The sequence below is a fragment of the Poecilia reticulata genome, linkage group LG21, assembly GCF_000633615.1.
Source record: "Poecilia reticulata strain Guanapo linkage group LG21, Guppy_female_1.0+MT, whole genome shotgun sequence".
Taxonomy (NCBI): domain Eukaryota; kingdom Metazoa; phylum Chordata; class Actinopteri; order Cyprinodontiformes; family Poeciliidae; genus Poecilia; species Poecilia reticulata.
In genome coordinates this window covers 12,404,825-12,429,853 of record NC_024351.1, presented here as the reverse complement: position 1 = coordinate 12,429,853, position 25,029 = coordinate 12,404,825, and the positions used below count along the sequence as shown (strand labels likewise).

The 25,029-nt window shown below is 38.0% G+C and overlaps 2 protein-coding genes across 2 annotated transcripts in view; one reads left to right on the top strand and one right to left on the bottom strand.

The window, feature by feature from the left end:
* Positions 1 to 6,667, bottom strand: part of lama2 (laminin, alpha 2) — a 154,763-nt gene extending 148,096 nt beyond the window's left edge. Inside the window, exon 1 of the mRNA XM_008397932.2 lies at positions 6,459 to 6,667. Within this exon, the coding sequence (XP_008396154.1) occupies positions 6,459 to 6,537 (79 nt within the window). The 5' untranslated portion in view covers positions 6,538 to 6,667. The remainder of the gene's footprint in view (positions 1 to 6,458) is intronic.
* A 2,170-nt stretch (positions 6,668 to 8,837) lies between these two features.
* On the top strand, positions 8,838 to 21,617 carry LOC103457356 (vesicular inhibitory amino acid transporter-like). The gene is made up of 8 exons (XM_008397402.2): positions 8,838 to 8,969; positions 9,188 to 9,830; positions 16,208 to 16,344; positions 16,450 to 16,576; positions 17,148 to 17,350; positions 18,917 to 19,154; positions 19,325 to 19,487; positions 20,793 to 21,617. The coding sequence occupies exons 1-8, from the start codon at positions 8,866 to 8,868 to the stop codon at positions 21,101 to 21,103; spliced, it is 1,926 nt and encodes a 641-aa protein (XP_008395624.1). The 5' UTR covers positions 8,838 to 8,865; the 3' UTR covers positions 21,104 to 21,617.
* Positions 21,618 to 25,029: the final 3,412 nt, after the last annotated feature.

The following is a 25,029-nucleotide window of genomic DNA, read 5'->3' as shown; positions in this document are numbered from 1 at the left end:
AGATATATTCCATTCTGTGTTTATCAACAACTAAACCAAGACAATGTTTTACTAAAATATATGAAAAAGCACCCTTAAGGCAATTTTCTAAATATTATTTGACAAAGAGGACCATTTATCTAATCCCCTCTTCAAAATTGGAAAAGAAACTTGTCACTTAGAGTAGATAACCAGTGTGTTTACTGTAAAAGTCAGAAAATTTCCACAAGAAAATAGTTGCTCATTTAAACTTGTCGATATATACACTCAAAACAATATATACAATACTAAAAGCAAAAAAAAAAACAAAAACACTGTGCCAAACTTATTTTCAAACAATGCATGGAGGGCAGAGGAGAGGGAAACAAATCTCCAAGGCTGTCTGGAATAGAATTGCAGAACAGAGTTGCATCTCAGGGTCACCAGTCATACTATCCCAATGCCAAACAGCTCTATGGGAAGCAGAATAGGAAAAAAAAAACMTTTKCTGCTTTAACATCACAAAAACACAAAGGTGAATTTAGCTAACTGTGAATAGGTCTTCAACTGAACCCGTGTGCTGTTGTCCGATGGCTGATGCTGAACTTTACGGCAGTAAACACTCCCAAGTGGGTCTGGAGTGAAGAAAATGATGTTATAAGGGTCCTTTATACACATAGGGCAAGTAATCCGAATGACCTGTAATGTTGCTGGTCTATTTTTCTTTCTTAAAACTCTGAATAATAGCTGAAGTTTAACTACATCATCTGTCCAGTGTCCTTTAGTGTGGAACTGGACAAACATTGAAACTAAAATCAAGATGCATTTGAACTATTTACAATCAGATCCTTCATCCTGACCACAACCCAACTGTCAGCAGATGTAAAGCATCAGTTCAAATTAGCACCTGGCTAATTTTAGCAGTTAAAAAGATCCTCTAATATCCAGGCATTTAAACACCTGTTGGTGTTTGTGTGATCAATGTCTTTGACACAATGTCACTGGTGATATTTTTGCTGCCTTCAAGCAAAGGAGAAACAGTGAAACTTGTTTGTGCAGCAAGGATGCAACATACAAATTCTGTGATGAGCAGCATGTTCAATTTCATTCCCTTTTGGCTTGAATGCTGGTAACTACAACTTCTACTACTGGGTTAAAGGGAGCAAGACAATCACTACACTGATCAGTGCGGTACGAAGTCAAAGGAGGAAGAAAGAGAGTTCACAGAATTCGGCATTTAGACATAACGATCAATCTGTCTCCCAGATTTTTTATTTTTTTTTGTAAAGGTTAAAACAAGGCTGAAAAAGTCTAAGGGCTCATCAACTACTTTATGCATTCAAATTCAGTCACCAATGCTCAAGTGTTCTTAAATTCACATCTTAGAAACATACACTGAAATTAACACACCTTAATAAAAATCTCTAACACAACTGAGCTGGATTTACATCATGTTGACGTCTCATCACTCCATTCACTGCCCAGTTTGGGTAGATCAACATTACGATAACCTGCAGTTACTTTAAGATGTTTTATCCACAGAAAGGTCAATTTTGCCAAGCAAATGCTGTGATAGAAGTAAAAATTAAAAATAAATCATTGTAYCACTCTGCAGATGTGATTATATTAACATATGATAAACGTCAACAGGGAAATCMGTTTTCCCAACCTTCCTAATTCTTTGCCTATTAAAGCTGCATAATAARGCTTCTGAGGGAAGTGGATATTATGAGTAAGTTACAGGGTTTTGCCAAATAAAATGTTGATTTCCCAGTTGATWCACAATCTAGATTCATTTCACACACAGACATACACATAYGTTTTAACCACTTRTAGCAACATAGCAATGCATCAGAAGSAAATCAAAAACCTATTCTGGTTAAAATGATGATAAACCCAGGAAAATCCCACATTTTCTAACCAAGTCCTCCCACCTGCTTGCAACTGAAAAAGTCCAATAAGCTGCGCATGTAGGTCTACGCACACACACAGTCAGTAAATGAAAGAGTAAACTCAATAAGACTGAAGCCCACTGGATTAAGTAGAGACCCTACAGGACAGTCTTTGATTATCCCTCCTGCAATGTTGGTGCAAAGCTCAGGAGAAGCGTGGCAAATGTTGTGTTCAGACAGCGGGGGAGCGGCGGGGGTTTGTCCCGTCAGATTGTCACTTCCCAAAGCCAGACACAAAAAAAACCTCGCMAAAGCGCAGGCTTTTTATTATTGTGAAAGAATAAAACKCTTAATGACCCCATTTCTTAAGACCGTATAGGACGGTTAAAGGATCTTCTAGCTTCCTACCACACTGTACAGATATCAAAGTTGGAATATCTGGTCTTGAAATTAAAAGAAGACGTTTAAGTAAATTTAAATGAACATTTAACACCACCAATAAAAAATAAAAAATWAAAATTRTCGGGCAACAAAATCAGAGCAAATGCATGACAGAGAAAAAAAAAAAGTTAAGGAAAGCTTTCATTAGATTTTGGACTCTTGCAGTTTTATTATACCACAAGTTTTATCTCTTTGTCATCATCTCTCTTAAAAACTTCATCCTGGTTCCTCTGGACCATCCATCTGCCCACTTCATCCATCCTTCATTAATGTCTCGCCCAATGTCTAACAACTCTTGAAGACCACATCTTCCTTTCTCTTTCAGACCTGGGCCTCCTCCCCCTCCTATTTTCTTCTACTGATTATCTCCTGGTGTCTGTCTGAGCTCCGTCGCTGACAGAGAGCATGCCTGGTTGACACGCCTAGTAATGAGGCTGCTAACACAGATGGCCTCTCCCGCCTTCTTCTACTCACTCTCTCTCTCTTTCTCCCTCTCAAACACACACAAGTATGCAGAAACGCTCCCATACTGATGGCAGCCCCCCTCCTTTTCCTCCGCAGGAGGTCCACAGCACTCCTGGGTTAAACACAAACAGGGGATGTTCTCAAGAAGATAAATAGAAAAAGGCATGGCAAGCAATACCTTGTTCTAATCAGTTTGGAGACAAACACCACCAAATTCTCCCTAAATAAACTCAATAATCAATTATGTCTTTGTGACCACTTATAAGTAGAGTTAGAAAATAATGTTCTTCTGGGAAAACTTAGATCCTGGCTTATACACAGCAGGGGGTTAGACCAAAGCATGTGCAGTGCTAAATCAGGACCAAGCCACTGCCTGCTTAGCACAACATTTTTATTCAACTTCAAAAGGCACCTAGACTTGCCATTGTCTTCCTATACAATTTTGCTCGAGAAAATTAGTGAAGTCTCTTTTGCATATTTTGAGACCAGAGATGTCTGCTCCCATCTTCAGACCACATTGTTGCGACAGCGATTGGGAATTTTATCCCAGAAACAGGAAAACACAAATCCATGTGACATTTTTCTGCCATGTTGGCTCAGATAGTTCTGGACTTTTCTGAAAACTCAATMTTAGGCAAMATTTCCTAACAATGTATYTGACTGTTACTTGAGGAAACACATTAAAAATATGACCTTCAAAACAACAGAATTTCTTGCTATGCTATTTGGTGTTTTGTTTTTCTTTTCTTTTCCATCTCAGCTGTCAGTCCTCATCTTTAACCAGGCTCTATTGCTCATTTTTCATTGTTGACAATGTCACGACCCAAACACGCACAAATACACGCACGAACGCACACACGCACACACGCACACACGCACGCACGCACGCCCTATAAAAGAGCAGTCGTTCTTTCTGGTTCATTTCATGGCACGATTTGTTCCACAAGTAGATTAATCAATTCAAGTCTCATTCCTTACTCATTTGAGATCATCAAATTCTTAACACATTTTGTCTTTTTTTTCTCCAACTGTACTAAAAATTCTATCTTTTTTCAAACAGAAATGTGCGTGTAGAAGAAAAGCTTAATACTGGAGTGTCGTGATCTCAGGTTGTTTGAATTGGTTTTGGGTTTGTTTGTTCTCTGTTCCTCCGTCTCTTTCTCTGATTAGATTAGTCTGGTTTCGTTTTTATTTTAGTTCAGTCCTCGGTCGTTCTAGTTTATTTATCGTCTAGCGTTATTCTTTGTTACTCTAATTTAATTATGTTTCTTAGATCCTGTTATTCTTTAGTATTAGATTTATTTTCTAGTTAACTATGTACTCTCCCTCACCCCTTGTGTCACTTCCTCTCTCTCTCCCCTCACACCTGCAGCCTGTTAGCTCATTAACCCAGGTTTTTTGTTCAGCATTCAATCTCCCAGTACTCAAGCACCTCTTTTCCTTGCTGGTTTCTCCATTACTTCCCTGTTTCACACCATATGGGGGAACACACAGGGCCTTGATGGTTTTTCTCTGTGGATTATATTTTTTTTGTGCTGCCCTGGCTCCCCGTGGTTTTTGAAAGTTGATATTTTCATCATTTTTATTAAAATCTTCAAATTCACTTGACAACTCRGCCTCCCTGCCTATTGATCCAGTGCAGCCTCCACACATCACGACACAGAGAGAGCTCTTTATTGTAAGGATCTGTGGATTTTGGACAAAGAAGAACTGTTATCCTCTTACAAAAAAAGGGATAATGCCAAGAAACAAACACAGCAAAAYCAAGGCAAAGGCTGCATGTACATTTTATTAACAACATAAAACTGGAAACATCTGGAAAACATCAAATGCGACTTAGTTTTGTTTTGACTTTTTATAAAGAAATGAATACTATTGTACATATAATGTGGGGCAGAAAGTATGTATAGATGGATTAAATCAYAACTAAAGGTTGCAGACACAGAACCACAGTGTTGGGACATTAATCTCATGTTTTACRCTTTTGGGTAACTTATGTTTCATGGACAACATAAACTGGATCGACATCCTGTTGAGAAATCGTATTATTTCATTTTTTCTTTTAAGTTTTTGTGTCTTATCTTCTCTCTCCTGCTGACAAACCAGTGCCTCTTTGTCCCCCATCTGACTGCATTAAATCTATATCTCTGAAAAGTTGTAGTTCACATCCCCCTACAACAGTATGAATATGAACAAAAATCACATTAATGACCCAGTAAGGAACACATAAGGACTGCCCCCACCTATGCCAACACTTCTTTAAGCTACTGCCAACAAGTAKWTGCTACAAAGTCTTTTGCACCCACACAAGCAGACTCAAAAGCTTTTTTCCCCCAGAGCATTTACTGCTATAYATCAAGACACAATGCTGACTGCCAAACGACAAAACCACAACCACATTTTAAATTGCATCTGTCCATTAGTTTTCTCAAAAAAAAAAAAAACATTGACTAATATATGATATCATAGTACATGTGCATCATAGTGTCTATGCATGTGTAGTCATGAACCTAATCTCATTGCTCTACACATTTGTGTGGATTGTACCAACAATACATCTATTCTTATGAATAGCATAATGCTAATTCATTTCATTTTTACTCGTTGCGTGTTCTGGAGCACACGCTACGAGCAACAGTAACGAAGAGAAGAAAAACAAGATTACATATCAACAACACTGTAAAATCTACATACCGCTCTCTATTACACTTGTTCTTTATAACATTGTGAATCCGCTTCTTTTCTGTGCATTTAGACGGAGATGATATAAAACTCATACTTTTAGATGCACCAAATTATGTGGCAAGTTTTTCCTCTCCACTGTCACCACATGCATGCTCAGTACTAGAGATTGACACAACACAAGTACTTTTCATCCAGGAGGAGTGAATGCTGCAAGTCTGTCTCGACACAATGTGGAATTTACATGTGGCTGAATAAAAGTGACTTCCCGTCGATACCCTCAATTGATCCTTAAAAAAGTATAGATTCAAAATTTTTTACTGCAGTGTGAGACGAGATTCTGAAATCAGTATTAAATCACAATGACCTAAGAAGTCAAACACTCCAACATTTTACAAAAAAAACGCAACTTACTAAATAACAGGTGCCTTTTATCTTATTCTACACTGCAGGATAAAAGACTGATGGTATTAAAAAGTTCAATTTGAAAAACTGATCAATCGTTTTCCAGCTGCAGACTAAAACAACCAAATTACTTTTTTTTTTTATCACCAGAGGATCTTTAAAAGGTCACGACGTAGAAAAGTTCAAGCACTCAACGTAATTTATGGCTTTAGAAATAACACGTCTGTCTGTCTGTAATGTCCGACCCCCCTTTGTTTCTCAAACAGAGCAAACAAGCAGGCCCTAGAATCTCTGCAAGTCCTTACGGCTCACATGTGGTTCCTGTGTTTATTGATAACGGGAGTTTCATCCGGTCCCGTTTGAAACTTTTGCCGTGGGGACTTGGTGAACGTCGAGATGTCGTAGTTCGGCTACACACAAACGGAAAAGCCAGACCAGGGGAAGAGCGTTTCATAAGTTTGTGTCAGATATTGAGTCGGTCTTTTAGCTGTAAAGTAGAGTTCGGGGCATGAAGAAGGACCTTCCTGAACGCCGCGGAGCTCCGGGTGTCACTCTCAAACGACAACAGCGGCGGCTACTGGAGCATCGATTACCTATCGTTCTCTGGTGACTCACCTCTCTGCTGGGTATGGCAGCATTGCCATAGCAACGCGTCGATAAGCACCAGTAGGGAAAGAAGTAGCACTCGATCCATCTCGCTGTGTGTGGTTTGATGCCCTGCTGCGCGCCGCGGAGTGAGCGCCGTCCTCTCCGGCGCTTTGGTGTTGAATGACACAGAAAAGTTTCACACAAGTTGAGCCAAACTTTTCCTGCAGGCCTCCTCCTTTTCTCTCTCCTCCTCTCCTTCTTCCTCCTCCTTCAAAAATAGCGCAGAGAGATGGATGGATATGAAGATGGATAGACATAAAAATAAAAAAAAAAAACCTCTCAAGGTGAGACGGGCACTAAAACACGGCATCTAAAAGGGTCCTAAAAAGTACATCAGCGCTTTTTTTTCTTCTTTTTTTTTTCTCTGAAACAGAGTTTGGAGATAAAAGCCTCAATACTACAAAGCAAATGAAATATTACATCAACTCCGTTCTGGTTAACACAAACAGAGCAAACAATGGGGGCGGGGGGAAGTAGATGTGGAAAAGATGTATTTGTGCGCAGAAATACTTTGAAACATGAGAGAAGTTTTGGTGCTGCTGAGTCCTGTAAGCTACATACACTACTGCTCTATGGCTCCTCCTGCTGCCCTGCACAACTCACCACACTCTGGGGCAAAACATGGACACCTACTAAAACACAGCTGGATGCTTCTATGAAATGCAAAGTGAAGGAAAACAACAAACAGCTTGGTTGTGTGTGCAGCCTGAATTATACATGCAGCTCAAAACATAAACTCCAAGCTCTCCATGTCTTAACGCATTTATGTTGCAAAGCAGCAAACAAGACTGTAAAAATCAATGTTTATTCACCTGAACTGCACAGAAGATGCAACAGTGACRTGGTCAACGAGTCGGCAATTCAGCAAAAGCATCTTTGTATTTCTCGAACAAGCTTTAGGTCCTTGAGCATCTGTAGAAAGAATGTTCCATTTTCTGCARCTCSGTAGYTAAAAGTRCAGACGATTCTGCAGTCGTCTGGGGAAGCAACGGCATCAGAACCAGTCACTTAAAAATGCTGAACAAGCTAATAAAGACGACTGGCTCTATTGTGGGAGAGGTGATTAATCACAGAAAGATGGTCCACAAAATGCTAGSCATTATAGAAAACACTTAACATTCACTTTGCATCGTAATCTGAGAACAACGTGTTCTGTGAGAAGTTTCTTCAGCACGGACCGCTGCAGGAGATCTTTTCTGCCCAGAGCTAAGAAGCACACTAATTTTGTTTTGCTTCCAATTAGAAAGACTCTCCTGCAGTCTTGAAAGCATCTTTACCTCTCCAGGCTTTCAGAAGGTCTTTAAAAGTTTTAGRGTTTACGTGGGTTTGTCAGGGATGCTGACGCTGACCRCACTGTCGGTGTCAGGATGGTGGTTTTGAGATTACAGCACTCTTCTGGGCACCTCGGTTGTCCACACRCACAGTAGAAAACAGAAGTTCACATAGACTGAATAAAAAGATACTTCTAAATCAGACCAAAAGTTAGAATTACCAAATATGCCTGAAAAGTCAGTGAGAATGTTTTTAGAGATTTCTTTTTGTAATTTTCTTTGAATTTAAAAGTTTACATACAGAATATATTGTCTCTATAAGCATTGAGGGGAAAACCCTCTAATTGGTTAACTAACACATTTGACTTCCAAATTCACCTCAACAATATTTGAAAGCCAAGCTTAAAAACGTGTTTCTATCAATTAGATTGAGGCTCATTATGGTAAAAGATTTTTCTGTCAAGCTGTGGTATTATTAGTATTTTCTGTTATTTTGAAATGGTAACAAAATAATTATTTGCCAAGTTATCTGCTACACAATTTAGTATTCTTAAGAATGTCTCAAAGATTTAAAGGTCCAAAGTTGATAGTTTAACAAAAAATTATTTACAATTAATTTTTTCTTTTCTCAATTAAAAAAAATAGTACCAACAAAAAKGATTTATTTGACTTTTCAGCAACAAAATTTAGAAAATAAAATCATGATCTGAAAGTTTTGCGCACATCTTTATATACCAARGTATAAAATTTTGATCGACTATTTTCAGGAGCACATGAATCTGAATAAATAAATTCGCTGAAAAGGCTTTTTTCCCATCGACTGCGTCTTTGAGTGTAAACAAACCTGCTGTGAAGGCCATTAAAGCTGTTTAGTCCTTCACTGCTGAAAGAACAGGCATATTATAAAGTTACAGCTCAACAACCTGTCAATCACTGCGTATGAATGCCTTATTTGAAAACTTTGGGGCCCACATTGTRTGYGTGMGTRCGTGCGTGCRTGYGTGYGTGYGTTTGGCTGCACATATCTATTCAAATGTGAGTGGGGTTATAACTCAGAACCTCACAATGCATGAAGGCAGAGTGTGTTGGAGCCAAGGCTGAAGATGGGGTCCCCTCTCTGGGGTCGAAGCCCTGGCCAGCCCTGGACGACAGTTTGGTCTCTGTGGGGACGAGCCGTGTCAAGATTAGTTTGGGATCGGACAACGAGGTAAGTCACCTCTTGATGGACAATTATTTTCTCAATTAGGAATAGTATGTCTTAMTTTTTCACAATTCTGAATTTACTGCATAATTTTACTCACCAAATTTTTGGGGGTGGATTCCTAGATTGTCTGAATACTTCTGAGCTTGACCACAGTGTGAGAATGTGATTTTTTTATTAATGACGCTGCTGTARGGACTCACTTGAAAGGTTTTCCTGGACAGGCTTTTTGAAGAAGATGAAGAGACGCTGGTTCTGACATGCAACGATGAATTGAATCGAACCTACACCGAGGGTGAAAGATCGCCTATTAAAAGCGTCAAAAGCAGAAATAATCCCCAGAGTGATGACACCACAGAAAGCCAATCATCCACAGGTGAAAATGGACAGATTTTCACACATGAAGATGACAAAACCTTGAAGGATAAACACAAAAGTTTAAGATCCACTGTTAGTCCCAGGCTGGAGAGTAAAGCGTTTGAAGAAACTGGAGCTGAAGTACTCTCCACATYTGTTGATGTAACTTCAGCAAACTCCTGTCCAATCAAAAATGCAAAAGCATTTGGCAAGGAAAAACTATTGTCTGAGATGCAAGGTGACAAGAGGGAGAAGAATTTAAGTTTAAACCAGAATCCAGAGATGGTACGTAGGTCTTCCAGAGGAAAACTCTCCGGCGATAGAAATAAGGAAAATGAAGAGGATGAAATGACGGGGACTCRTAATCTGTTAATCTCACTTCAAAAAGAGCATGTCACCACAAATCTGGCCTCTCCAGTTCGGAGCCTCAGCACTGATGCCACAGCTCTGAATTCCCACMCCACCATCACGGCCTGGGAGGCGAGCTGGAACGTCACAAATGCCATCCAGGTATGCGGAAGCAGGTCACGTGTTCCCCAAAAATGTACATTTCAATTCATTTTATTTCATGCAAGGATAAAAATCTTCAGTTCAAATTTAATCAACATCCAAACTAACACGAAGTAATTGGTTTGTGAGCAAAAACATTAAAAGTAGMAAATATTTATTTCTGCTAACGGCTTTAACCGTCTACCTCCAAGGTAARACACAAGATGCTGCAGGCAACAAATTAGTAAAGGTCAACCAGCAACACCCAGCGAAAGGAACTTGAGTGAAGTCGCCCCTCAAATGAAACAAAGGAGGTGTCAAAATCTTTGCAGCACAGTTGATTGACACCCTGTTTGTTTGATTCTGGAAATGTGGGGGGGCTAGTTGACCGACGAGCTYCGGAAATATTTATTAATATCTTTAAAATGAACATTTTTGCTGCRCAAACCAGCGCAAACGTTTGACWCTAATTTTGTTTGATTTGAAGAAGGAGGCGGKGGAGGACTTCACTCAGGTCAACTTACCTTCATCTGGTTTCCTAAGTGTTTCAGAACGATCAATTTGTACAGTGTTTCCCTTTCTTTTTGAGTTATTTATTTCAAACCAGTGCTACTTTAAAGACTAAATTGCAACTTTTAAGAGCCCTAATGTTTTYCCTCTGATGACTACGCTACACACCATTCCCCCTTTTTCTTGGAAACCTTTCTTAAGCCGTTTCTCTAAAAGACAAATRCAAAATGTAAATGCCAAATGCTGCGGGTGTTAAGCTGCTCACTGCATTAAAAAAGCATCAAGCATTTTGCATTCTATTTAATTTGCTCTTATTGTGCATTTGTTTTGTTTTTTTTACATTACCAGACAATGCTTTGTAGTCTCGGAGGCTGTTTGTCAGACACTCTCTCGTCTTCATTATCAAATTAAGTGTGAATCAAATCATAAAAATAAATAAATAAATAAATCTTCTGGTCACACAATGTCTGCATTGCAGTAAAACTAATAGCTCATTATGCTGCAAATGCTGGGCTCTAGAGTCAACCACTCATGTAAATGTACTCTTTCAGTGAATGGCTGTAGTGTAATTGAACGGTGTCACTAGGTCCGTTGAGAATCCATTATGACATTAGGGCATCAATATCCAGCCGTACAAACACTCACAAATGCTGACAGTGCACATCCCTTTAGGAGATGGGGGAATATGCRTTTGATGTCTTTGTGTTTTCAATGTAAAAAAAAAWTTTTAGTCGCTCTAAATACAGTTATCATCCAGCAAATAATGATTACAAGATAAACAAGTATGGTATGCGCATGGTTTGTTAATATGAGTACATTTATCTGAGTGCCAGGATGTTTTTCTGTTTTCCTTCTCAAAGAAAAAGACATTTTRCCATTTTATATTACCTCTTTAAACTACCTATTAAAACTTATGGTGCACTCCTAATTCTTGCAGCTAGAAAATAAGCAAAAGGTTTGTGTAAATTGTCATTTGTTTTATCACTATAAAGATAATTTGCAGAAGCATTTTATCTTTTATCAAGCGTTTTCCTTTGATTTATTTATTGATACCCTTATAATTGAATGCCTGCCACCATAGTAAACTTTTTATTATAGGGCAAATTTCCTGCTAAAAAATGCATAAAAAACCAACTGCGTCTCTCGGCGCTCTCAGGGTGGGAATATTTTGAAACTCGGTTTGATATCCAACCCGATTGTTAATGAGGGAGCACTAGAACGTGTGCGCCTGTGAGAAGAGTTTGTTTTTATTTATTTATATTGCAGTGAGAAAGGCTGAAATTAATTTGATAGTCGGTGAAAAAAAATCCTTTCTATTTAGAAGAGATGCTTTTCTTTAAATTGCTTTGAAAAATCAGGAACTGGTCTAATTCWGATTCTTTAATTCAGAAGCGAGTTGGTGAGGAAAGTTAACCCTGTTTTTGCTTTGTAATCAGTCCAGCTGCTCTCTTTCTATTCTTGTGACTCTTCTGCTTCAAAACACATTTTCAAAAATATTTCACTGGTTTTGGTAGTTGTGTGTCGAAAATGATCTGTGCCGTGTTTCCCAAAAATATTCAGAACCCTTAAAYATTTCACATTTTGTCGTGCTACAGCCACATAATAAATTCTATTTTCTTGAGATTTTACGTAATACACCATCACACAAAAACAACAACACATAATTGTGAAGCAGCATGGAAAGAATATTTACTTTATAAAAGTCTTAGAAGAACTGTATGTCTCTACCAGTTATGCACAACTAGATTGACCCTTTTTGTTATTTGCAAAACAGCAGTCAGACATGATGGAGGGCATATGCTAAAATCAATGCTCAAGTCTTGCATTGATTCACAACTGGATTTAGGTCTCGWCTTTGACTGATGCTTTCAAACACATGCATGTGTTTGACGTTAAATGTGTGACTGTCGCTCTCTGGTTGTTTGCTTGGAGGTGAAAAGATGGATCCGTCTAAAGTCTTTTTTGTTTTTAGGATCTTCTTGTATTTAACTTATTCCCTGCTAAGGAGAAGCAACATGGCAGCATGTGACAAAGTGGTTCAGTTTGTGTTCACCACTCGTCCCTTATTCCTTCTCATTCAYTTACTTTTTAWAGTTGGTTATAATGATTAATTTAAACATTGCAATTTWGCTTCACTTACTATCCCRGGTTTGTTCGTGTTAGCATTATGTTGCAGGGTCCATCTATGTATGTTCAGGTTAAAGTTACTATTTCTGGACTATAGGTTGAATTTGTTTCAAGGTAWATTTAAGGTATTTATTTTTCTTTGTACTCACCATCGTTTGTCCTTGTAGATCTGCAGCAGGGCAGGASTATGGGAGGGGCCGGCCCAGTACTCCCTGCTTAAATGGCTGGATGATGTYATTGATTACCTTACTGGGTTCTACCAATTAGAGGGTTTTTCTTTTGTGTATTGCTTTGTTTGTTTTCCTTTAAAGTAACCTTTTGAGTTATCTTGCATTATGTAATTTATTTTGCAGACGACTTCATTATGTAGGAGTTTGTAAATTAATTYGTAATTTTAGTGTTTCTCTCTTTAGATTTTGTTAGTTTGACCTGTTYCTCTGTGGCCAATCAAGCACAGGTGTGGTGCCAATTAGATATAAAAACTGAGCTTTTGGATGTTTGAGAGAGGAGTCAGTGAAAAGAGTGAATAAAAAAAAAAAAAAAAAAAGTCATTTGAAGAAACTGAAACCGGTGGCTGGTACTGATTTTCTGTTCACCTTCTGACCCTTGTGCCTAAACTACTTTACACAGCATGATTCTGCCACTGCCAAATTGGTCGGGATTTGTGTGATAAGGTTGTTGTGCAATTTTCCACGGGCTTTGAAAGGCAAACTAAAATATTCAGCCTGCTGTCCTGTTGGTTGCACCATCTTCCATTTATACTGTCACACTAGTGGATTCTCTCTTTACTTATTTGTTCCCTTCTGATGGCATTCACACTCAGTTTTATTTAGGGGTTTTAAAAGAAGACCGTTACACCACCGTTTCCAATTTTCATTTGTTAAAGAAATGATTAACCATTAATCTGTTTCCTAACACTTCACAAGCATGTGGTGTGTGAGTTTGTTTTTTTTTTAAAAAAAGATCTGACTAATGTCACAAAGTCTGAGAGGTTCAAGGAGCATCAATGTTTTTCCAAGAGAGTAAAAATAAGCTTTCATGTTTTGTTTTTTTTCTGTAAAAAGTGATTAAGTGTAATTTTCACCACTAAGAATAATGAGCATAGGAATTTATCCTGCATAATTTGGTGCTTAATACTTTCATTAACCATTGACCTACCAAAACGGCAGCTGAATAGTAAAAAAAATGTTTTCTTTTTTTTTCACATTTAGTGAGAAATGATCCTAACTTTCAAACAGTGTCTAGGAAAGTAAACTCCTCCTCTCTTGTATTGACTCTAGAATAATAACACGCTTTGATAAGACTCGGATATGGGAATTTCACTGTGATTTTAAGAAACGGCACTTTCTGTTATTTAAATGTCAAACCTGTCTGGTTTCTACTCATACCAGCTCCGCCTAATCCCCTCATGATAGCGAAAAGACATTTTCCTGTCACTTTTTTTTTTAAGGAAAAGACATGTGCTTGCATAAAATATTGGAAATGACCTGAAGGGTGAAGCACTAGGAATTTTTCACCGGGAAAGTCCAGCTGTAGCAAAAAGTCCTGACAAATTACGATTGTGCACGCTTCGTCGAATGCTTTATATAAAAATGATGTCTTAGTTATAAGACTGGAGAGAGAAAAGATGATAACCCCCCCTCCCCCAAAACAACCATTTGTTTTCTCTCGAGCCAATCATGGATGTATTTCTTTCCTATATTGTGCTCCTTTGTGATTGGGAGCCGCTTCAGGTTGTGCTCAGAGTAACCAATTAGCTGGCAAAAACACAGAGAGAAAAAGAAGTGCCGTGGAAGAGCAAGGGGAGATGAAATCAAATACTTGAGTGTCAGTTTTCTCTCAAACTGCTTTCATCCCCAGCCGCTCCATTTGAACATCAAAGCTCCATCAGCATATGCCTAACAGACAGCAGTTACCAAATAGAAACTTGAAAAGGGAGAATGTTCACTTGTCTGTTTATGTATCCACAGTGTGTGTTTGAGTCTGCGGTGTGTGATGTGCTTCCACGGATCTCTCAGTGAGCCTGCGTATCTGCATGTTCCAACATTCGCAACACAACAACTCCATCAAAGTAGCTTGTTGCCTCCTCTGATCCCTCATCATCCAACCTTGTGCTCTGTTACGGCGAGGCTTCACCTCTCCTTCCACCCTCTCTCTTGCTCTTGTCCCTCTTTTTCTTCTGTCCTCCACCGCCTCTCCCCCCAACATCCCCCAGAATCCCACTTTCACCTCCCATCCCTCTCCTCCTCCATCTTCCCTCTCTGGCAGTCTCTTACATTTCTGTCTTGGTGACGGGCCAAAGCTCGACTCGCCTCTTCTTTCTGCTCCTGCTGGTCTCCTGCATCCTCAGACTCTCCAGGCGTCTCGCCAAAACTCTCCTCTCGCCTTCTCGTCATCCAATCATGAACAGTTCTTTCATCTCTTTTCTGTTCCTTTCCAGCTCAGCTGTCCTTAGCCCATGCGAGTTTTATTTTTTTCTTATTTTTTTTATAATTTCATGGGTCTCTGTACAAAATACAGACTTATTAAGGTAATCTTACTAAACAAACCTTTTCACTTTTTGTCACATTACAACTATCTACCTAATGGAAAGACAGACGGAGGAAAATAGAAGTAATCCTGAAAGAAAATGTATAGAAGGCAGAAGAAGACTTGAGACTGATCTGACGGTTAAATCGTAATGCCAATCAGCTTTAATGGCACAAACATAAGAAATTAGACTTTGGTTTCACCTGCTTTAATTTGAATGGCTCAAATAAATCCATATTTATGTTTTAGAGTGGCTCAGTCAAAGTCAAGATTTAATTCCAAGCCTATGCAAGACATACAAATGCACATTTTATAAATCACAACAAAATCCTCTTAACACACGCACGATTGTGCTGTAACAGTATTTGAAGTGTTCAACTACAGTAATACTTTTATTTTACTTTATTCTGACTTCTTTGAACTATGGTTTAACTTAGTTGAAGGCAGGTTTGTTCAACTTGGTAAATTGACTTTGTATTTGAAGGGATCCACGATTAGTCGAACATATTGGTCTAAATATGTTGTAATTTTCCTATTAACTTAAAATTTTTTGATTGTAATACTTAAAAACTCATAATTACTTCAAAAATGTTACATCTTTGTGATATTTTTCACCCGTGGAGGTCAACATTTTTTTCAGTGACGCAGTTAGGCCCTTTCTGTACTGGAATCTGCGGATAATTGAATTAAGCGTTTATTTTTTTTTAGAAAAACAAATAAGGCATTGCAAACAAATGACCAAATAGACCCATAATAATAATAATAATTTATTATTACATAACTCCATTCACGTACTCTGTGCAGCTCTAATTTGAGATGCATGTTAACCCTACCGTTTAGGAGGAAAAGTTATTTTCAATACATCTTCCATATTTTTGATTACTAAACCTTCTTCACAGTGATCGCAAATTTGTGGAAGGCAGGAAATTTGTTGAGTTTGAATTTTAAAATGAACATGGATACAATTTCAATTCAGGTGTGTGTTTTTCACATCTGTCGAGGATTTCTCAACTACTGCAAAACACATAAAAGTAACGAAAACCATGAAAAGAGCATCATTTTTAATTTAATAAAGGGCAAAGAAAATTAAACTATGAATCATGTTAAATCTGCTTTGTTGCAACCTTTAAATTTCAAAGAGTTTTAGAATCGCCTTATTACCACTTGCTCTTTTCAATCTCAGAAATTCCTTATTAATAATTTTTTTTTTTGTACTCTTTTTACTTCCTCAGGGTATATTTGTATTGGGATTGCCATTTGCTCTGGTTCAGTCAGGTTATATGGGGTTGATGGTGCTCGTTCTATCAGCCTGGGTCTGCAACCACACAGGAAGGAGGTTGGTGGCCTGTTTGTACGAAGAGGAACGCAGGTAAACTTTCTGTTAAGGTACACTTGGTAAGCTTAAGATTTTAATTAGAACCAGTCTAGTCTCACAGTCCTAACATTACTGCAATTTATTTTTCTGTATTTTTAGTGGAAAATCTAGCTCTGTGTCAAAGGTCAGAGTCCGACACAGCTACCAGGATATCATGGACGCCTGCTGCAAAGGACTGTGGCCAAACTGGTCAGTAGTTGGAGGATGGATGATCAATATAGCCCAGGTAAAGCTGAACTTTTGCTTCACCAGTCCACAGACAACACTCCCTCACAGGTTTTCCACCCCGGATTAGTTTTTGACATTAATCTGATTTTTGAGAACCACATCAGCAATATCTTCACGACCGCCTTTCTCCATCTATCAAACGTTGCTCGCGTTTTACCCTTCAGTCTCCTTCTTCACCTCTGAAACTTCCATTTTCACATTTATCCTTTCTTGATTCGATTACTGTGACAGGATCATCCGGGGTTCGCTCTCCAAAATCCACGACCGACTCCAGTACACCAAGAGTTCCTCAGCACACCTTCTCACTCACTCCCACACCAGAGATCATATCTGAAAAAACCTTCCATCCCCTCAGCCGACTCGATTCAAAGTCTCTTAGCGGACCTTCACAATCCTTCAAAGTGTCTTTGTGAATCATGTAAAGCTTTTTGTAAATAAATATTATTCTTTCCTGGATTAAAAGAAAAAAAAAAAAAAGCTTGCATTGATCCTAAGACTTGCAAAAAGTGACTATAAGCCATGACAGCCTCTTGATTTCCCGCATTCACGGGGAAAATCTGTGTTTTTAGGTAATTGAGCTGCTGATGACCTGCACCCTGTATCTGCTTGTTTCCACCACTCTGCTGTGTGACAGTCTGTCAGCAGTGGCTCCTCCCAGATCGGCGTGTTCACTGATGTCGCTGATGTTCCTTCTGCCCTGCTTGCTGCTGACTGATCTCAGACCAGTCTCTGTGCTCAGCCTGCTCTGCTCCCTGGCTCACATACTGATAAGGTGATGGAAATAAAGTGGAGACATATTTTACTTTTCCCGCAGAACTGTGGAAAGTAAAAAAAAAAAAAAGTGATCCACACACATGTAAGGCTAATGCATCATTTTTAAGATGTGAGGTGGACAGTCTAATACGCTCTTATTCTCACTCCTGCAATCTTGTTGCAGCTGCTGCTGGGTCGGCGCTTTTCTCACCTGCTACCAACTACTTTTGCTGTTTGCTTGATTTATTTCTAATGCCTTTTTGAGCCTGTTTTGAGCCAAGAAGTGCAAAGATGGGGGTAGATGTTGTCTGCTTCAGGAGTTCTGAGAGCTGTCTGGTCCCTTTTTTGCTTTTTAATCTTGCGGACCGGCACATTACATCTTAGTTCTGACTATGGTAATTCTAGACAATTTTTTTAATCTATTCAGTCCACTCTGCTGCACCATTTGATTAATTAACTTGCAGGAGCAGAGAAAAAAATGGGCGAAAGCACGCAACTATATCTCAATATGACTAAAGTGGTGCTCGAAAGGTTACCCATTTTTCTGAATAATTTTCATCAAACAGATAAACAAACCAAAGAGAGAAGTCAGGGGGGTTATTGAAAAATCTTTCTTATATTGAACTCAAAATACAGCCGGAGGCATTTTGTTGCAAGAAAGAAAAACTCTGCATTTGAGCACATCAACCAAACCCTCCTATAATAAAAGGGTCTGTATGAAAGACTCCAATGGAGGAATGCAGACAGGAAATGGATATTCAACAGGATGCAGTAAAAAATCTAGGCCAAAATGGTCAGCAAGACGTTAAAAACAACAGCAACACAATGTTTATAAGTACTGGCAGCAGCAATAGTTTAATAAATGGTGTGATGACCTGGAAGCTAAGCAGACTAAGGGATAGAAATGTCGACCTATAACAGTCGGAAATACCCAAATATCAACCAATCTTCAGATTGGTTGATATTCCAGTAATGCTGGAATTCCTGGAATTCCAGCATTACTCCAGCATCATGATTTTTATTTATACATTTGAGTAAGGACATCTTCATTTAATCACTGTGTATGTTAGTCAAAGAGTTTTCTGTGATATTTTTGAAAAATAATTTGAAGACTGGGTTATGCACCAAGACAGGCACCTGAAATGAACAAAGATGCGTATGGAAATGACAGACTCCTCACAATCTGAGTTTAAGCTGTTAAATACATCCAACTGATCTACTGATTATCCATGAATTTCCTAGTTATTAGTTGATCTGAAATGTTGAGTAAAAAGTCAGTAATTCAAAACATTACTTCTCTAAAAAAAACAATGTTAGGTTGGTAAGTTTATGCATAACAGCACCATCATCGTAAGCAGAAATCAAAGGCAAATGAGTTATTGCAAGCTGAGGAAATAACAATGCTTTGGAATTAAGACAGGAAAAATCGAATGACTGATGATGGGAAACTTTCCAGCATCACTCTCAAGTGTGTTTTTTTTCTGTGTTTCAGTAAAGGAAAAAAATGTAAGTCTCCCAAATGTTTAAAAATCTTTTTTTTAAAGAAGATTGTTCCTTTTGCTTTTATCTCTTATCTCTTTGTCAGCCTGTTAGTCATTTTGTACTGTCTGAGTCGTGCCAGCAACTGGTCCTGGTCCTTCCTCTCTCTGTCTGTGGACCCAGAAGACTTCATTGTCTCAGTAGGTGTCATCATCTTCTCCTACACCTCGCAGATCTTCCTCCCTCCATTAGAGGGCAGCATGGAGGATAGAGGGCAGTTTGACACCATGCTGGGGTGGACTCATGGAGTTGCATGCATCATGAAAACTACTTTTTCATTACTGGTAAGTTACAACTGGGTGGCTCAGACTTGATGCCTTGTATCTATTTATTCGGGGTACAGACAGAGTTTCAAATGCACATTCTCTTTTGGACAGCATGTGTGATGCAGATGGGACAGAAAACAGGGCACACTGGTTTAGACACATTTTTTTGAAGTGTTTCTTCCCTGCAGGCGGTGTTGACTTGGGGACCAGAGACCAGTGAAGTCATCACTGACAACCTGCCCCCTAACCTTCGACCGGTTGTCAATCTGTGTCTTCTTGCAAAAGCTCTTCTGTCCTACCCTTTGCCCTTCTACGCCGCTGCTGAAATTCTTCAAACATGTTTGCTTAGAGGTGAGAGTGACAGAAACTTACCCAGATTGCTCCTCTCAGCAATTCCTTGTGTCATACAGGAAGATAATATTGATATTTTAAGGTTTTATTTTAAAGGTTCCACATCTAGTTGTGAGAATGAACATGGCCATTCATTTTGACCAAGAAACCAAGATGCATGCAGATCACGACGCTCCTCATTCTGTCTGTTCCCATGTTAATTCTCATCAAATGTTAGAGATTATGATCTCTGATTAAGACTAATAGCTAAGTTATAGCAGTTTTTCATCATATTTCCTTACTGTTTACTGGAAAGTTTTGAACTTTTTAAAAGTTCATTTAAAAATGGCAAAAAATAATGAGTAGCAAGGGAGAGAGATGACAAAATCCAGCCAACCACGTAACTATTAATTTGTGGCTCTTTTCCATGTCTCATAAAAGCAAATATTTAATGCCAGGTATATTTTCCGGCTGCTCCCAAGAAGGTTTAGAGGTTTTAGACCGTAAGTGTAACGTCACCAGGCTAATCTGTTCTTCTTCAACTCATAATGATGTTTGCAGCAGCCTTGTGAGCTTTGAAGCAAAGTTGAGCAGCTGGTATCGGATTGAAATCTGACTTTAAATCTATTTATATAATTGGATTGAATTGACAATATATTTATGCATAAAAAAAATATGTTTTTTGTTTGTTTTTTTCCGTTTTTGTAAAGTAGATTTAAGATGGCACTCTTTGATAACAGACACTGACATGAGCTTGATTTAACTAAAATAAAATGACCTTTATGTGGTCACAGGGGGTTGCTACAGTAGTTTCCACCCTTGTCTGCAGGATGAGCCGTTGGCTTTTCAATCTAAGTTGGTCTTCAGCTCAATTAAAATCACTTAAGTTGAAATTTCTTCTCTCTGTGCACTACTTCTGTTAGAAGATAAGATCATCAGTAGTTTTGAAGATCACTGTATTTGCATGCCGACATAAATGAAAAGTGGGTTCAGCTTCGCGACAAGTATTAGTTGTCAGAAGTTTAACGTAGCGTAAGAAAATAATCAAGTAACAATTAAAGATGTTGAAACATTTAAAGAAAAAGTTACATCATCTGTTAACACCTGAAAGTTTAGTTTAGTACTTCCATATTTAGGAGCTACTTCATGTTAATAAAAGATATGCATATGATCTAAAGGTAGTTCCTCAAATTTGATGAAATTAAACAGTTTGGAAAACCAAGAGTCATTGCTGAGCCAATCACAAGGAAAAGTTCCTCGCGTGGTCAACAGCAGAGCTTGCCACTAGCATCTCTTTCCAACCTTTCTCCTTGGATCTCTCTCCAGATGCTTCCCTCTCATCTCCTTCCAAACAGAGAAGTCAAGGAGTCTCTTGTCCGACTCTGATGGTTCGCGGCGCCTTGTTGTTGTCTTCGTACTTACTGTCCCTGCTAGTGCCCAGGTTTTCCCTGCTAATGGGGCTGACGGGGAGTGTGACTGGAGCGGCGATGACACTCATACTCCCATGTCTGTTTCATCTCAAGCTGCGGTGGGGACGACTCGCTGTGCAGGACCGGCTGATAGATGTGTCTATTCTGAGTCTGGGGGTTGTGTGTAGTGTTGCTGGTGTGGTTTGTTCAGTGAAAAGAATGTTGTAAGAAGTTTAACTAAATTAAGTTAGAAAATAAATTAAATTGGTTATTTTGGGATGTTTTTTTTTGTGACCAATCTTACTTTGTGCTTATGCCTTTGTTTTACCATATTTTTTATTTCTAAATGGAGGGCGTTCTTTCTTTCTCCAGAGGTCAAACTGGTACAAACCATTCAAAGAAATGTTGTGCATTCAGAAAGGACTCTTTAAAAGGACTCTGGAGGAAAATGGAACATTTTTAATGAAAATTGGTTAACCTCTTAAATATGGTTTATGCTGTAAATAAGTGAAAATACTGCATTTATATCACAGAATGCATTACACAGTACTAACTGAGTAGCTATACTAACTAGTAAGCATGTGCATAATGGTAAACCTTGATATGGATTATGGCAAAATATATGACTGGAGAGTAGATGAGTATGAAATCGTCTTGTATTTACTACATAAATAGCATTTAATGTGTACAAATACAAAAATTTATTCTATAACAGAGTTGGTACACGGTAAAAATGTCAGTGTTGAATTAACACCCAAAAGTTTCTGTATGTGTCCAAGTCAGCTGGTGTTAAATTCAACAATACAGAGTGTCACATTAACATTTACAACGGCGCTGGTGTTAAAAGTAACACCGGTGTAGTGTTGATCCCACAAAACATAATGTGGTGTTAAAAAAGTAAATAATTGACCCACAAGGTGTCAATATCAATCAAATTCAGTGGAAAATATTCACACAAACAAACACAGAAATATAAAGTTTAACTTTTCTTAAACCCATTTCAGTATTATAGGCCAATGTTAATTTAACAAAAAAAAAAAAAAAAGGGTGTCAATATTTTAACACTTTCAAAAGTGTTACTTTAACACCTGCTGACTTGGACACATATAGACACTTCTTGGTGTTAATTCAACACTGGCATTTTACTGTGTACCTAACACCATTAGCCATTTATTTATGTACTGAATTTTTATTTAGTACATAAATAAATATTTAATCTCATTTTTCAGGTGGCAACATCTTCACAGAAATACCAAAAAAAAACAACAATTCTTCCACTGCTTGAGCAAAGCAGTTTTAGTTAAAGGTACTGCAGCTGGTGAGGACACGATTCAAACAATTGACGTGGGAGGTCAAGGAATTATTTTAGATTTTCAAAAACTCTATTTTGAACAAGAAGTTTGACATTTTTCCTCTACATATATCGTACATAATTGGAAAGAGATTACAGACTGTGGTTATATTGGCCTTAAATCTGTTGAAGATGTAAACCTTCACATGTAAAAGATGAGTCGGTAAGAAAAAATCTAATCTTTACAGCTACGTTCCTGCCAACTGTGTTCCGTTTGTCCTTGTACAAGAAATGTGACATTTCATCAATTAAACTAATAAAATGTTAAACTTTCTTTTCTTATCTTGTGTGTTGAAGACGTTAAAGTTGATATTGAAAACAAAGAGATTGTCACAAAACTGTGCACTGAAAAAGCATGCTGCTTTGCTTTCAGGTAATGCAATTAATTTTTTTTATTTATTTTTTCATAATTGTGACGTAATTAACAAACTCAACAGAACCCTCTCATGAAGCAGCTCTAATAGACTTGCCCAAGCACTCTTCAGATCCAAATCCAAGTGTTGACTTGCAGTTTTAAGAGAGGGCTCCAAGTAACTCCAGCCAAATTTGATATTAACCAAAATGGCTGAAGCAGGTTCTGCCAAAAGCTTAACCATTAGCTTTCATTCAAGTTTATTTACTCAGAGACACAAAAAGTCCCCATTTGGAGGCCATCTTGCCATTTTTGCATCCAATTAATTTTAGAATAACTTGCAGGATTTTGTAAGGCAACATTTAATTTTTGTTTTTAATGTCACCTGCATTACATGGTAAAGTACATATAATACATTACAGTAAAATGCTATGCTATGCAGTATGTCACAATATGACGTGAAAATGAAAATAAAAACTAGCCATGATACAGTCAGGATACAAACATAGCCCTTTACTGTCTCCATTTGGGAGGGTTAAATTATTGAGAAAAAGTTATTTTTTTATGACTAAAGGAATACAATTATGATATTAAAACTAAGAGATTCTAAGAAGAATCATCCAGAAACCTCTGCTGTTATAAAATGTTGAAAGTACTGATAATAAATCTTGACCTAGTGGTCGGATCTCATGCTAATTAAATTTCAGTGCTGGTGTCAATGTGGTTCCCTGTTGGTGAATGACTGAATGACTGCAGCAGGTCACTATGCCTCTGCTTGCTAAGTCCAGCCAATTTTATCAAATACTACCAAAAATGAAACATAAACACAGAGGATCTTTTTTTAAAGTGTGAATACTTGGGATTGCAGGTCATATTTGTAATTGGACTCTGTTTTTTCAAGATACTCTATTCTGACCCAACCGTGTGTTTCTTCTTTGTTGAGATGCAACTTTGCAAACATGACTAAAGCCTTACTTTATTTTATTTAGTTTTATTTTGTCTCTACTTTTAATGCCACAGTCCTTCACAGTTTTTTTCTTATAAAAGAATGCAAAGACTGACAGGAAACTCTTTTTTTTTGGGAGCTTTTCAAAGTAAGACCTTCAGGTGACCTTTCAGGGTTGCTAACTTTTTCGAAGATTAGCAATAATTTAAAATGTTTGGGTGTATTGAAAGGTTATAGGAAATTGCCTTTATATATAGGTGGGCAATTTTCCAGTATTGCTGATGTCTTTCTGCCTTGATGCATCGTTTGGGGAAATTTCATGAGGATGAAAAAGGGTTTTTGTATTGCCTGGAAATTCAGACGTGATGTGCTCTGTCCAAGAGAATAAACTTGGCTATCTGCAAAGAATATATTGTACTTGTAAATCTCTGGATGTAATTTTTCTCACACTGCATTGTCAGTTATCAGATGCTTGAGACATTTCTCCTTTCAGTGCAGACAGATGAAGACTCTTTCCAGCCACACATGTCTTCAGGACTCATCCCAAACAAAATGTAAATTGAACTAATCTGCAATCGGCCTGGTCAAAGCTAACACTTCTTTGCTAGTAGCAATGCTTGGAAAACAGGCTGCATAGAAAATCCAAATGTTGCCATAGATTTCTTGGTTTCCTCTTAAGAACTGATTGCAAGAGTTTGCTATTCGTGCAAAAGTCTAGCTCTTCACATCACTCACTTCCTTACTTGTTGACAAAGTCTGGAGACTTATGAACTCATCCACATGAGCAAGACGTTCATCCTCGACTTCCCAGTGGACTGGTAGATTAAGAATTGCTTTCAAATTATGTTTTTCTTTTCCATTGGAGAAAATTACATTTATCGTTCATCAAATATATTCTGCATTTTGTACTTCCAAAAATATCCTTTGAAATATTTTTGCAGATCACACAGATTACAAACCAAAAACAATATTTTGGATATGTTCTGGCTATGCATATGATACCAGAGTATAAAGAACTATTACTCCATTGCCTGTACTGGGTTTTGAGGATGGTGACCTTAAGATATATATTGATTAATCACAAAGACCTAATACCTTGTTATCAGCTATTATTGCACTCATCCCCAAAATGTATTAACCAGCTGGAGCTATTTGTTCTTTTGTCTTTTGTGATAAATGATGCAGTTCATGTGCTTTGTTTTTGCTTCACTTTTTGTTTCTGCTTGAAATAACACCGGTGGTAAAAGAAGGTGCACAAAAGCAGAAAGCAATTTTGTAAACAGTGCAGTCAACAACAGCTGTACCTCAGCTTAGCATTAGCAGAGTGTTTAGCTTTCACCTTTAGAATCTGAGATAAAGGACAAAATTTTGAAAACTTTTATGGTCCAATTTTCTTGGTTAGTGAATCGGGATAAAATGACAGCTGTTGAGAGCAATTAAATTATTTTTAATGAGCAAAATAGCAGTATGAAGCAGAAGTGGGGGGGGGGGAAGGAAAAAGGTTG